This window comes from Limanda limanda, chromosome 8 (genome assembly GCF_963576545.1).
Source record: "Limanda limanda chromosome 8, fLimLim1.1, whole genome shotgun sequence".
NCBI lineage: Eukaryota > Metazoa > Chordata > Actinopteri > Pleuronectiformes > Pleuronectidae > Limanda > Limanda limanda.
Window position 1 is genome coordinate 9,970,645 of NC_083643.1, and position 15,748 is coordinate 9,986,392.

At 40.7% G+C, this 15,748-nt stretch overlaps 1 protein-coding gene across 1 annotated transcript; it reads right to left on the bottom strand.

The window, feature by feature from the left end:
• Window positions 1–1,934: 1,934 nt before the first annotated feature.
• cd44b (CD44 molecule (Indian blood group) b) lies at window positions 1,935–15,305 on the bottom strand. Its single transcript, XM_061076205.1, has 8 exons — window positions 15,147–15,305; window positions 7,246–7,411; window positions 6,144–6,283; window positions 5,960–6,019; window positions 4,545–4,931; window positions 3,807–3,890; window positions 3,614–3,692; window positions 1,935–3,452 (listed from the first exon to the last, which is right to left on the bottom strand). Exons 1-8 carry the CDS (start codon window positions 15,211–15,213, stop codon window positions 3,245–3,247), a joined length of 1,191 nt encoding a protein of 396 aa, XP_060932188.1. The 5' UTR covers window positions 15,214–15,305; the 3' UTR covers window positions 1,935–3,244.
• Between the last annotated feature and the right edge of the window lie 443 nt (window positions 15,306–15,748).

Consider the following 15,748-nt stretch of genomic DNA (forward strand, 5'->3'; position numbering starts at 1 on the left):
ATATCTTCAAGCTTGTCCTTTTCTACTGCTGATAACCCGTCTCACTCCTGCCTACAACATGCTTTCCTCATTTTACTTTTCTAGGCCTTCTTCCTTCTTTGTAAAGTTGTTGTAATTCAGATGTAAAGGCAGAGCATATGTGTGGGGGGGAGATACACTATCGAGTAAAAAAAAGACAAAAAAAAACATAAATTCGTTCCTCGGTCTATGGTATACACAAAAAAAATCTGTTTCTACATATCAAGTGTTGTACCTTTGGTGTACATATACAAATATAACTAATAAATGTTGATTCATAACTAAATTCTGCTTCCTTTTTGTATTTTTTGCACTATTTCACATGGAAATGTTTGAATGCAAACTAATGTTATCTACAATCTTTTAAATGACTCTGGATGGACAATAATCAGTTTATTGCCTTTTTCTAAAGGAATCTCAGCTGCTTTGGTCAGTCATGTCCCTGCTGAGCCAATAAGGGAATAAGTAATCAAGTAAATTTGAAAGCAAAACAAAAACAAAGCTTTGCTGAATTCAAGTTTGCGAGATGTGAAAATATAGGAAGCTTGATGTAATATGAACTAGAATGAGACTCAGAAGAGTGAGTGTATCTCTGCCAAGGTCGAAGAACCATACATTAAATGTGTCTGATAACCTGAATTATATACTTTTCAGAACATGTTGATATAAATGTGGACATAACATATTTAACTCTACACTACGTGGATCTGCTCAAGGGAAATAAACTTGACATAATAGCAACTCACACTCGAAGAGCAACGGTTTAACAAAACACTTCCCCCCCATGAAATTGTAAAAATCTGCTGGATTCAGATTCTATTCATATCTGCAACCACATCCTTGAAAAACATGAAAAAAATGCTCATGGAGGAAGTGCATATTGCAGAGCTGGTGGTCCTGGTGAATGTATGAATATATATGAATATACGTACAATAGGGCAACAGCAGTTTTGTGTACATGTAAGTATGTGTTTGCAAGTATATACCTGAGCTAAAGGCTAAAATGGTATATTTCTGATTATATGCAACATCAAAGTGAAGATATGAAAATGAAAGAAGAAAATTGGCGTCATCAATGAAAAAAGTTGAAATCGAACACTGATGTTATTTTTGACCCATCAGTCACATTCCCTGCTTGTTTCAGAACTCTTTAAGTGCATTGCATTACAAAATCATGGGAAGGTTTAAAAGGCTCACGCAGAGACATAGAAGTATAATTTTTCTTTGAATCACCGCTGCGTCATTTTTAATGCCAACGTTACGTGAACTTCAAAAATAAATCTATGCTAATTAAGTATTACTCTGTTATTGATGAACATTCAACTGTGCTTCATGCAGTTTAACTCTTTCAAAAGGGCCCTCTTTGTATTCCGCGTTAGCATGTTCTCTCATCACGACCCCGGCACCATGGAAACCTCACTTCCTCTTATGTTGGGGCGGAGGGGGGGGCAATGTCACCATTTGCATCCCCTGTCATGCCATTCACCCGCTCGCCTTTGTCTTCGCACACAGTGAGCAATCAGTGAGTGAACACCACATTCCATCTCTTTCTATACACGTTTATTTCGTTCATGACTTCACAAAGCTTTTTTTTTTTTTTTTCATCTTTTGTTAATTGCTCATGAAACCTGCCTACACGACTACGTCTGCTACTTCCTGTCGGAGTGAATGATAAAAGAGCAAAAAGCAGGAGCGACAACGAAACAGGTCAGAAACAAAAAAATCTGCTTACAGTTCAGTTTTTACACCAGGAAAAAAAAAATAAGCTGTCACACTGGGAATAAAACTGATTACACAATGTATGTTATATTTAGCCAATGAGAAGGTCAGTAGCAAAAACTGCAGCATTTCCATGTGAGTGGTTTGTGGAGAGCAGAACACTGGGTTCATTCACCCTCTCCCCCCCACCCCCCCATCTCCAATCAGAGATATTTCAATAGAATCTCATGAGAAGTCTTTTACATTGTAAAGTGTTTGCAGCACATGGGCTCCCCCTTCGTGTAATATTTAGTTCATGCTGAATATCATATATGATATTTAGCATTCAAGTTAATAATCTCACATTTACAAAATGATCAATCGGCTACAAATACAATCCAAATCTTTCTTTTGCTCGTTTCCCCCCCAAATCAAAGTACACACTGTGTTTTCATATACATCATGATTATCATTCTGCTTATCCTCAAGATAACATCAGGGACTTGATGTAAATTTATACCATATTAACTTGCACAAATTGCACATTTCTACAATGCTCGAGCTGATTCATGCAATACCCACAGCAATATTGCTAAATTCATTTTTACCTCAGAGTTGCTTTTTCTGATTGAATAAATCTCAAAATGAACACATTCTTCTACTTAGAGAGGATATAAAGCCCCTTCCTGCCAAAAATAAAAAAAAGCGTGGGCATCTAATGCTAAGGCATTTCCAAACATGTACTTTATATACAGAGACCAAGGAAAAGGGGACTTAAAGATGCATAAATTAAGGTATTAAGGTAGAACTCCTCAGGTTTTCTTGAAAATTGAATAAAAACAAGCTTCAGTCCACAGGCAACGTCTGAAATATACACAAGGTTACAACATTCAGCAAACGAATAGAACAAAACACATGAAAATTCTTCTTTTTTTTTTTCTATCTGCAGAATCTCAAATAAAATAACACAGTTTTCATCATCGACTTCCTACAGTTTAGGATTCACCAATTCTATTACAAAGAGAATAATCTGTAATTAACATGTTCGTCACAAATGACGCCCTCCTCTACCCACCCCCCTCCCTTTAAAACCCATGCCTCTCCAGCCCCGTCATCGACACGCAAGCGCACAACTCTCGCAAACACAAAGAACAAGACACGAAACGCGCTCGCACAACCTGCTACGCACCGACGCATGACACCCCACCTTGCACGGCACTTTTTTGACCAGCACTCGGTCTGAACTAAGGATCACCACATGAGGGTCCCCATCTGGGAACACCGCACAAACTAAATGCTGCACATGTTGGTTTGAAAAGACCTGGTCCCCTCTGAGAGGCAACAGCTCCAGACCCAAAACACTTAAGTTAGACACTTGTTCTATAGTAACACACACATAGACCCTCACTCAGCGTCCATTCATTGCAGTGGTTCCAGTGTTTGAAGCCCCCAACCCACGTCTGTATATACTCTCTCCACCTTCTCCTTGCGCTCTCCCTCTTCGCCTTCAAACTCCACGACTCCCGTCTCACGCCTGCTGCTCTTTATCCGGCGACTCCTCTAGCGTGATGACGGTGAACTCCTCGGTGTTGCCGTTCTCCTGGATCTTCTCCTTGTTCATGAGGGTCACCATCTCCTGCTCCCGCTCCTGGGAGCTGGAGGCCAATGCTGTGGCGCCGTTCCCCTCGCCGCCATCCTTGGACGTGATCATCAGCGTCTGTCGTTTGCTGCACAAACTGGACGCCGACATTTGTTTAGTATTAAAAAAATGTTCTAGCTCACTTCCTTCTAGCCTGCAGCAGAATATGTGTAAACTCTGGCTATTGTCTACTGCTCCTAAAACACATTACAATATAGTGTAGAATAATGAAATGAAAATATAAACTGGACGTCTCACCTGTTTCTTTTGACAACAACTGCACATACGAAAAGAATCGCAGCAACTGCCGCAATCACCCCAATGATTACCAGCCAGTCTGGAGGGAGAAATAAGAAGCCACGAGGCGACAGTATTAAAGCCGAGTCAGTTGGAAATGTTGGAAAAAGAAATGTCATCAGAGAATAGGAACAGAAAGAGGAAATATTCTCACCCAGATTACCGCGGCTCTCCTTTCGGTCAGATTTCGGATCAACAGGACTCCGGACCTGTCCTTTGCCATTTGGTTGTTGTGGAGCTGCATGTTGATAAAACAAAAGGTAGACATTGATTCTCAGATACAGATTATTCACTGACATAATAAATATATAAGCATATTCAAAGCGTAAACCTGGATGACATAAATATACAGTTTATGTGGCTGTATCGAAAAGAATGTCCTTTAACCAAATACTGAAAGTTACACAAATATTATGACTATATTTATATTCACTTTGATGTATTTAACACGCAGTTTTATGTTTGAAATGTTTATTAAGTTCACTGAGAAAGTGATGAAACCATTGAGGCCTGTTTAGTAGCAAATATTCTCCACAGCTCAAACTGACACAAGGGGGCGTCCTGTGTTCTTAAAGTTACTTCAGTCCCCTCGAAACCTGTTGCAGCACAGGAGAGGATGTGGTGTTCTCAGAATTCATTTTGAGCACAGATGAACTAAAACGCCACCATTTTGAATCATCATCTTTGTGGATGTATAGCAGTTGGACCACATAAATGCAAACTTGCAGAATATATTCCCAAAAGTGATAAATCAGCATTCTCCACAAAAACATGAATACAGTTTGTACCACTGAGGTGTTTTTGTGTTAGAGATAAAGTAAGGAGCTGAGTTGTAATCACATGACTGCTGTCTAGTTGTGCAGTGTTTAACTTTTGCATGTGACTTCCTTACGCTCTTTGGTGGCGTCATCGCTTGTGCCCCCAGTCTCCTCCTCATTTCCAGTGGGAGCTTGTGGTTTCTCTGTTTTTCCAACAGGGGCCGTCGGAGAGACTCCTTCCTCCTCAGAGGGGCCTGGCGTCATCCCAGATCCAGTGGGCTGGTCCAAGTCCTCCAGAGGGATAATGAACCCCGGTGTGATGGGGTTATCATCCAAAGTTGCCGTAGCCTCTGGATCCTCTGCACTCACATCTGTGGGAGGGGTGGCGACTAAGGTGGTCACTTCAATTTTCCAGAGAGATACTGTAGTGTCACCCCCCTCAATGTCAGAGGAATCCTTGGGTTGTGACTGGAGAGTGGACCCTGAGTCTGCTTCGCCTGATATTGTTGGATAGGTCTCGGCTGATTGGAGAAGAGCAAAGTTCAAACATTGGTTATTATCGCTTGTGTATACATATTAGACTTCTCTTGGCATTAATCTAGAGATAATGTTACAGTGGTTTGAAATCCTGATTATTATTTCATATGGAACTAATATTCACTTCATCATCTCATGTAGTTTTATTGTGCCAACATTTACATTACAATACATGGTAGAGTTCATCAGTGAAGCTGAGTTTATTATTTTGACGGTGAGCTGTGCTTCATATTATGTTACTGCATATGTTTAAACATTTTTAAAGTAATTGAGAAAGCGGATCATGAATGACAAAACAAAATGACTCACTTCTTGCTTGAGACACTAACAAGCTCTCTTCTCTTTTAATTTCAAACGTTAAACATTTTAGTTTTATTATGCTTCTTAACAAAAGTGTTAATTGACCAGTTGATATGGTTGATAAGTTGATAAGATCCCACTTGATAGTATTTGTTTTACTACACCGAGTTATTTGTGATTTCCTGCATACAATCCAGTTTCTGCATTTGCTGCATTTCTTTGTCAGCACAGACAAATGAGGCAACGCAAAATGTTACTACAGCGTCTTGGTTTTGCAATTTAATAACAAAAAAAGGGGAAATAGGATGACTAATGATTGAGTAACTCGGTTGACACCCAATCGTATTTCTTTCTGAACCAGATTGATCTGTGTTGAATATATGTCCCAATGTTGACGTTGACCATAGCGAGAAGATCATTAACTTACAAGACTGAGGTCCATTCCGTTAATTCTTTTGTAATTCAAATATTAATACTTTAAATAGGAATCTGAATTAAATTTTTCCCCTTTCAGTTTAATGACAATTCACATCAACTGAGTTTAATAACCTGGAAACTGCATGATAGAAACAGTGCTGTTTGAACATTCATCATTTCAAAGCTTTGTTTATCAGTTATTATTAGCTCTTAAACCTTTGATATATATCAACATATGAGTATAATTAAGTTGAGGGTGAATGAGCTTATTGTATTCAAGGCATATTAAACTGACCTGGTTCATCTGAGAGTAAAGATCCACTGAATCGTTTCGAACAGTTCTTCTCAGGCCCAACTGGAACATGGTGAACGGGAAGTAGATGTTACCAAAATGGAGAAGCAAACAGAAATAGGTCTGAGAGATGCAAACTGTAGATTCACATGACTGGAACTAACTGTTTCCTGTAGTAATTAGTCACCTTTGTCATCAAAGCAGTAGGCATCATATTTTTCATTTTCAGTGGGTGGATGAACAATGAAGCCGCTCAAGTTCCCTGCACAGTTTTCATGGTGCGAGTGTCTGAGGATTGCGACGCTCCCGTTGTTGATCCAGCCGTACCTAAATGGACACAGCAATGTTATTATTAGAAGACATTTTCGGACACAACTAAGAGACGTTTGTTGATGTAAGATGTCTCCAAGTAGCCAAATCAGAGCACATTACATCACATGAACAACTGAACTAATTCAAACACTGTCGAAGAACAGATGCTCGTTTTGCTTTATTGAAAGTAGGTTTGATTTCTGCCACATGACAAACAGGGTGTATCATCACACATATGGAGAACCCTCTTCCTCTTTTCTGGTTTTGCATCTATAAATGTGTAGTGTGGGGTGTGCGCTTAAAGTTGAAGTTCAATTGTTAAATTTCAGCTATGATTTATTTATTGTTAGTGGAAAAAAATGCATTTCATCGTGACCTTTTAGACCTTGTGACCTTCAGATGTTGGAAGTCTGAGTTTAAATAACAGGTGTGAAAGGTGCGTCAGACCACGGTCTGGACCAACGGACCAAAATGTGACCCCATATCAAACTCAACCATTGTTACAGTGTGAAAACATTTGGTTTAAATAGTTCAGACTTTCAGGCCAATTCCAGAATGTTGGAACAGCATTGAACAATTGAAGAAGAAAAAGACGCAGCTCGCATGTTTGCTCGTAGACTTTGCATCCAATTAACTCATTTTGCTAGTAGTAATACCACAATGACAGTGGCAAGGACATTAACAATGTGGACAGGTTCATACATTTTCTCCATTCAAACAAAATAAAACTACTTCCAGTCAAATGGACAAGTCGCTGGTATTAGACACACAGGTGTAATGTTTGCAATGTAACAAAGACTTGAACCTTGGTTCAGAACATGGTTCGGACTTTCAGGTGAGAAAACATCTTTGGGAAAATCAACGTTATGGGGCCCAGTAAACACTTCATCATAAATGTACAATCCGTACAATCAGTTTAATTAAAATTGTTGTTCAAAATAATGACATTTTTTTCATACAAAGACTTGATTTTTCACCTGCAGGTTTGCATGGCTTTATCGTAGGCCTCCTCGACTTGATCTCCACTTGCCAGAGTGGTCTCGAGCTGCTCACACACCTTTTCAGCCAAGGAGAAGGTGAGGGAGTGACGGGATTGTCCCTCGACCAGGAACACGCCGGCATAGCTGCAGCTCCGAGAATTCACTGCAGGGAAGAAAAAGGGGGAACAATGTACTTTATATTATAAATAATGATGATTTGTCCATAATTTGAGTGTTTTGGCTTCAGAGGGAACACAATATGTTTTAGAAGAGATACAAAACTGTTGAGTTCACTCAAGAACACAAGTAACTGATTTACACTAAACACATCTTATTAAAATACATGTAAAATCTAAAATGATTTCATTTTCTTCGTACCTCGGCATTTCAAAATCATATTTATAACAGCAGATACTGAAACAGAATAAAGGTTGAGACCCACAGTTATTTTGACTACAAACCACAGTAAGGATGCAGATGCTGTGGCTCAAACAATAGAAATTATCACATAGTCGTGATTAATGTATTACACAGTGGGATCAATTTGAGACAGCTGGGATTCATTCAGGGGTTTTGAAAGAGGAGCTCTTCACTGCTCAGTGATTTTTTTTAGGACACTTGGAGCTTTTTTTGTCCTGTTTGAGGAGATGCAGTTCTTTCACTTGGTTTCACCACCACATCTTTCATTCTACAGTTGATTTCTGTCATATGTTGTGATGGAGCATGTGAATGGTTTCACATCCATGCAATGTAAAATTAGTCAAGTAATTGTTACTGTATACAGTACAACATTTTTTGCCAAATGTTGAAATGGAAACACCCAACATTCTTATATGCCTGAAGGTGTAAAATAAGGGTGGGGAAAATATGTATTCGCTTATCACTGGAAGGCCTCTCGCTTCCCCAAAACAAGACATCTCTCGCCCTCAGATTTGCAAGCCAATAGAATTTAATAACCAATAGCCGTCAAGCTAAATTTAAATAACCCCGCCCATCCGCAGGTCAGCTTTTGAGTCACATGCCCAGCGGAATAGAGAAGTTACCACGTCTGTGTCACAGGTACCATGGCTTTTCACCAAATGTCATGCAGGACATTTTGTCAGTTGATCTATGCTTAGCGTTGTTATAAATAGCAGTCATTTGCTATCACCTAATCAAAAGGAGAGAGAAAGAAGAAATATAAAAATAACACCAGCCTCAAAGTGTTTGAGAGAGGTTTTAAAGACCTGATTTTAACTGTTGATTCAGGAGATCATCTTGCTCTTAGACCTGACGGCTGCTTTTGACACTGTCGATCACACAATCCATATTAAATCATGGATGGACTTAAACCTTCTCAAACTAAATGAAACAAGACTGAGGTCATTGTGTTTGGAAACCTTGAACTGCTGGATTTGGGCACCCTTGGCCCTCTAGCCCCAAATATTCACTCCTCTGTGAAAAGACACTTCTGGCAGTGTTTTTAAATTTGATATATTTTTGATATATTGCGCATTGCTGTTTTCTTGTTGTACCTTTCAATTTGTAAAGCACTTTGATCAACCAAGTTGTTTTAAATGTAATATAAAAACAAAATTGACATTGACAATATCTCAAACATATCTCTACAACAAGAACCTATGAACTTGTCATTTGCCAGTAAAACAGGAAAAACTGCTTATCGTACGAAACATATTTTAAATTTATAGATCACTGAAGGGTTGAACTATAAAATCTGGAGACTAGAACACAGTGTGTGTAGTGTCATTCTTCTTGGTTTCGTTTGCCATAGTAAAGGAGAAACTTTGTTGAGATTAAACCAAAAAATGCAAACTAGGCCCAGCAAGCCAAATGAGTACGTGTGCACATGCAGATCACATTATTCAAATAGCCTCACACTTAAGCCAAAGTAAAGGTGTGAAGAAATTATTTACTTTGGGAGTTTCCGGATATCAGCAGATAATCATTTGCAATGTGAAGAAAACCAGAGAAAGAACCTGGGAAGATCTTGCTATATAAACAGAGACAGAGCTTGTACTATTTACCCGTGACTTTGTCTCCATAGTGATGTATGTGCTCTTTACATGGTTCCCCTTCCCAAACAGAAAAAAAGTGTTCAATGTAGTGTAAGAATTTCTGTGCAGCTATTTTGAAAGCACATTATCATTAGTTGAAATATAGAACTAAAATCTGATGGCTGCCATGAAGATCATCGGGTGAAATAGCAAACGACTTAAAATTCATTATCAACATGTAAGCTGTGAAAATCTGATCATGAAGTGATTTGTGCAGTAGGACAAAATAAAAGCATCAGTGGTTTCATATCCACTTTTGGGCAAAAGTAAACTACGTCACCTACACAAACACTGAATGAAGAAGAAGATTTAGTGGCATCTGCACATACACTGAGGAAAAAGTCCCTATGGGCATTAGCTGTTTGCTGCTTGTTTGGATGCGTTACCATGGTGACAGGTGCACGAGTTGCTAAAGATGTCTCAGCCACATCAGACTCGGACAGGAAGATGACACACCACATCTTATGTTACTTCTGTTAGCACTATGTAATAACAGTGCATCAAACTCTACAATATTTTTTTTCTTTTAGCGGCAGTATAAAAAAACTTTCGGTAACTATAAAAACTGTTGCTTCACAATAATCGAACTGCTCAACAACTTTTTTCCAGTAGGTTGCACTTGTTGTAGTTGTGGATCACGTTCCATTAAATATTTTTGACAAATACAGTCATAATAGATATTTTTCACACTGTTTAGAAACCACTAGGACAGATTTCTGATACTACATTCTGACCTTGACTCTTGTATTGCAGAATGCAAATAGTGGAATATTGAGTTGAAGAAAAAAAAACATATTTATTTTGGCTTGAAGAAAATTCCATTTTGAAATCATCAAATGATTTGGACGTGTTTATCTCATTGGTGTGTGGAAAGCCGACTAGATATGAATCGGTGATTAAAAAACTAAAATCCCCTGATTTTTCCACTGGCTGCGATGCGTAAACAGAGCACTCGCAACAGCAGGAAGTTGAAGTCTCGACTGTTAGTGGCAGCTGGGCAACAGGAGTGCCAACACTTGTTTTGCAAAGCAGTTTCAGTTCTTTGTTATCTCTCTCTGTCTCTCGCTCTCGCTCGCTCCTTCTCTCTCACTCACACACACACACACACACACACACACACACACACACACACACAGATACACACGAATCTGAAAGGACCTCTACACATGCTGCCACATGGCTCAGTGTCCCTGAAAGTAAAGTGGTGAAAAACAGTCTTGGCCTTGCAAACCTACCCAGAGAGATCTAAGACAGCGCAGCTATCAGTGAGCTGAGAAAAGGGGGGCTGACATGAATCTGAGGCCTGATCATTAGTATGCAGAGGGATCAGTCATGGGTGTCTTTATACAGTCCAGAGGCCCGCTATGCCAAAGCACAGATTCTCCCAAAGCCTCCATTGTCACCTAATGGAGTTGAAACCAAGGAGACTGCAAAGTCTGGGTGGACAGAACCAGAGAGAAAGGGAGCTGTAACACAGTCTCTGTGCCAAAATCTCCAGCTGCTCAAGAAGTAATAGACAAGTCTGACTCTCCCTTTCACAGTCCTCCTTCCATCTATCTCATCTCCTCCTGTTTTCTCTCATTACTCTGTGTTTGTCTTTTCAATGCCAGCAATAAAGTACAAATAACCCCCTGCAGGCTGGCGCACAAACACACAGGCACATCAAAGATGCAGGCAAACACACTTGAATTTCATCAGATTATTCCTTGAGTTTGAGCTTTTACTGAGCTGTTACCTTGCATGGACAAGAGCAACAGACTATATCAGGTCAATATCTTGATGTCAAGGTTAAAACCACTCACCAAACTGGCTCATATAAAACTTGGCCCCAAGTTTGTCATCTTTAATGGGACTTTGCACTGACTCCACTCATTGTGGAGAGCCTAACCAAAACCTTGACCGTAACTTTAACCATGACTATTTCATGGTTAACCATAACCATTCACATCTTACCCTTGACCTTAACCAGGCCCTGAGATTTGATGTTTGATGTTTTGCCTCGTTACGACCAGGCTTTGGTCCCTGTGAGGACTAGTGGTCCTCAAAAGGTCAGTGTTTATGCTGGTCCTAAAGAGGGCAAGTAAACCCACATACACAAACACACACACACATTCTTGTATGACTGTCTGAGTGAGGACACTAATCGGCATAATGCATTCCCTAGCCCCTTACACTAACCATAACCATCAAAATCTAATGCCTAACCATAACCTCAACCTAATTATAACCTTTACTTTAAAACCAAGTCTTAACAGGCCTTTGAAAAAGTGAGGACTGGCCAAAATGCTTCACTCAGTAAGGTCTAGGCTCAAAAATGGTCCTCCCAAATATATAAGTACAGGTACACAATAAATGGCTTATGTAACTCCAAAACTTCCCCTAACCTTAACCCTAAACCTATGTCTTCTCAACGTCACATACACACATGCACTTAGTTTTCCTTTCTGACCTTCATTTTTCCAACACCTCCACCCATCACTGTTGAAAACAACATTAAAATGTATTCCTCCAACTATAAAAGGCAGATGTGCTTATTATTTGTTTAAGATTGATTTGTTTCAGAAGGAATGGCCTCACATTTCTCTTCTGAATTAAATCCATTGAATCTAAATAGAGGATCTGTGATAAGAAGGCCGACCTCCTTCGTTCTGTTCAAACAGTCATAATAGAGACAGTTGGATGAAATAACACACTTAACAACACTTTTATCTCTGCGGAGGACTCCTTTCACTGGCGGCTTTCGTTGGAACTATTAACTGGCAACCTGAAGTACATTTTACCAGATCAAAGTTTTTATCAAATAAATATCTGTCTCTTTAGTCTTTTACTATGGTTTAAACTGCTTTTTTTTTTACTTTCTTTTTTATCGCATGTGGTTTAGGAAAATGCCCTTACTCACTTTTCTAGCTGATAGCAGAAGGCTGTTAGCCTAGCTTAGCTCACAAAACATGAAGAAACAAATCTTTTGCTCGCTCCATAGTTAAAAAATGTGCTTACTGGCACATTAAAGGCAACATATCATGTTTGTTTGATTTATACACTTTGGACATGACCAAGTTAGCAACTTTCTGCTTCTAGTCTTCATGCTAAGAGCTAAGCTAATCATCTAGCTCCACTTGACATGTGTCAACCCTAACCTCTAACCCTCACCCTGTCCATAACATTGGTTCTAGACATTTCCAAGACAAGAAAAGAGTTTATCTTTCACATCAGGAGATGGTTCGAGTCAGACACGTTCACGACAACAGGAAATTGTCTGAAGCAACTGACTCTGACATTGCATCCTTACATACAGCCCGCCCACAAAATATCTGGTAAATTTCCAGAAATGTCTGGGGCTTGGTGCATGTCTGAAAGCAGTTTTAATCTTCTAATATAAAACCAGTGGGAAAATTAATATTATTTTAATTATCAGATTAATCAAACTATTCTTTAATGTAACATGGTTGTTTTTATTGATCAAGTTTTGTCTTCTTCGCAAATCTATGAATCAGACACCTCGTTGATTTTGGCACAGCGCGAACATTCAATGTCAATTAAAGATTCAATGCAATGCTCTGTTTTTATGGTGATACTGGAAATCCCAGCCTCGTGCTAGAAGATGATTGTACATAACAGAGCTTTTACTGAGCAGTTTTCCCAGGGACACAAAGACTTTAGTGTATATGAGAAGGGAAGGCAGACGGGGGTAATGGGGGGGTGTACAGGGGGGGGTGGTTGGTATGTGTTGAGAGCATGAAACTCTCAAAATGGTGTTAAAAAGTAATTAGTAGGTTTAACTGCACACAAAACCCGAAAATTTGAGAACCCCTAATCATTTAAGAGCAGCTCAATCAGCGTCGGCGGCTCATTGAGAAGAAGGGAAAGCGAGCAGAAGACATTACATGAGATATTGGTGCAGGGCCATTTAGCTTCAGGGTGGCTGGTTTGCAAAGAATGGTGCCTTGGTAGAGGAAGCAAACACGTGTCTGAGAGTCTCAGGTGGCAGGAGATGGTACCCAGGGGCTCCACAGGCACAAGCCCTCTTTGTCAGGGTCCGGTCCGGGTCCACGGGCCCCCTGTTCGCCCGTCACCTTGAAACATGACACGGGCAACATGCAGGACGGGTGGTTCAAGCCAAGGAGGCAAATACAGCGTTTGCAGGAAGTTCAGTGATCAGGTTGGCCCGAGTGCATGCTTTTGAGTTTGTGTGTGTGTGAAAGAGACTGATCCTCTTTGGTTGTGGTCAGTCTGTTAGTTACCATATCTGCACTTGATGGAGGAAACTCAAAATATAGGAGAGCACACATCAGATAAAGTAACAGTAGAAGTATTAGATGAGGTGAAAGCTCAGAATATTTTTATCATTTTTGTCATCAATGTAAAAAGATTACTGAGTGTTACGGACAGGAAATTATGAAATTTGGAAGGTCTCGGTTTGATCCTAACTCTTTCCAGTCTCATCGTCAACTAAATTATTGAATGGCACTAATGAATTGAACTGATTCCAAATTGGATTTTTATTACACCCCTTGCAGAGGTCATATAGCTATGAAATTAAATAGATGAGATTAATTCAATTAGCAACTGGAACTGACTTATTTGACTGCCTTTAGAGCAGGTTCAGTCAAGAGAAACCAGTGACCAAGCCATTCAGGCTCATAGATGCTTATTGGTGTGCATCCAGACAGCATTCTAAAAAACCCTCTTAATCCCATCTTGGTTTACACGGAAGTCTGGCCACAAGTCCTCAAGTCCTGCTCTCAATGCTGTAGACACAGCTACGAGTTTCAGGTTCAAAGAAGGCATCTGGACCAGGACGACCAGTAACAACCTCAGGGCACTTTGATTCAAAACCAGACACCAATTCAGTTCAACACTCAAACATAGAGATGCACGCACGCAAGCCACTAACAAAGGGAGTGGATGCACCTCCCTCCATCCTTCCACATACACTCCGTCTACAGTCTCTTATTTCACTTTGAATACATGGAAAATATCGGTCAGAGTATAACTTGCTGCTAATTGTACTTGTACCAGAGCTCTTTGTGAGCAGCCCCACCACCACCACCTCAAGGGATCAAGCCGAAAAAAACAAACCTTAGACCTGTTTGATTCAGCACCAACTTCTCCTCCAGAGATATAAATCGCTCCGAGCAATAAATCCCGTCAAAGCCGCACACACACAGAGAGAGCACATGTGAGACAAAGAGAGAAGAGGGAGACTCCGAGGGGAGAAAAGCTACAGCAACTGCGACTGCTGAACATCCTTTGTGTCAGAGAATAGAGCGTTAAGCGTGGCGGCACAGACTCCAGCTGTAGCAGCACTGTAAGGAGGAGGGGGGGAAACAGAAAAGAGGAAAAGATCTTTTATTTTTGCCTCTAACTAAAAACGAGGAACGGATTCTGAGAGCCACAGACTGATCATCCAAATCCCTGCTAAATACTTCCCGGCGTGTGAGTACGTGTGAGACAGAGCATGAGCGAGAGCGCCGGTCTCCTTTGTGTCTAACAGGAGTCTGAGGCTGCCAGACGGAAGCCTGTCTGTGCTGCTGGAGCACGCGCTCTCTTGCCGGCATCCACTTGTCCATTCTCACGAGCAGCAGCAGCAGCCTCAGCCTCTCTTTCTTTCCCTGTCTTCTTCCTCGCATGAACACAAATTCTCAATTATAAGCTCAGATTGTGAATAAAGATGCAAAATAATAATAGAAAAAGTAATCAATACTGTCTGGTTGTGCAATCGGGTAACAAAGGAGGTTTACCAGACAGTCAGACAGTCACAATTAAGGCAGAGAAAGATGGGGGAAAATATTTAAATCCCTCAAACAAAGAGCCATCCACTGGGCGAAGGCACAATCCCCTCACCTGCAAGTTGCTCTGACCTGGACGAGGCCAGTAATCCAAAGGTGACCCCCAAGAGAAGCATCCACATCCTGAGCAAAGCGTCGGGCGATGAATGGGGGACTGGTTGTAAAGGTGTGTAACAGTTCTACTGTGGTCCTGTCTTCCCTCTGCCAGGAGTGGTGTGTGTGTGTGTGTGTGTGTGTGTGTGTGTGTGTGTGTGTGTGTGTGAGTGTGAGCACGTGTGTGTGTGTGTGTGTGTGTGTGTGAAAGAGAGAGGCTGTGAATGAGTGAGAGCAGTAAAAAAAAAAAAAAGAGAGAGAGAGAGAGAGGAGGACTGGTACTGTGGAGGGAGTAGCTGAGAGTGTCTGGTCGCTCCTGGAGCTGAGTCAGACTTTACCCCAACTTTTCTATTCTGTGCCCGAGAGACGCAGAGGCTGGTGGCGGGTGGCACACACACACACACACAGACACACACATACACACATACACACACACACACAAACACAGACACACAAATACACACATACACACACACACACACACACATGTGAGCACACACCCTTCTGCCTCTCCCACATTTGCCCCACCTCCCGTCCCGCCCCACCTCTTACAGCCTCTCTCTC

Excerpts from the sequence above, each read along its gene's own strand:
- cd44b (XM_061076205.1), bottom strand. The coding sequence starts at position 15,213 with ATGTGGATGCTTCTCTTGGGGGTCACCTTTGGATTACTGGCCTCGTCC. Across the intron at positions 3,891-4,544 it reads CGATGACGCCACCAAAGAGC|CTCCACAACAACCAAATGGC; the intron begins GTAAGGAAGTCA and ends ATCAACATGCAG. Across the intron at positions 3,453-3,613 it reads GTTGTTGTCAAAAGAAACAG|TTTGTGCAGCAAACGACAGA; the intron begins GTGAGACGTCCA and ends GTCGGCGTCCAG.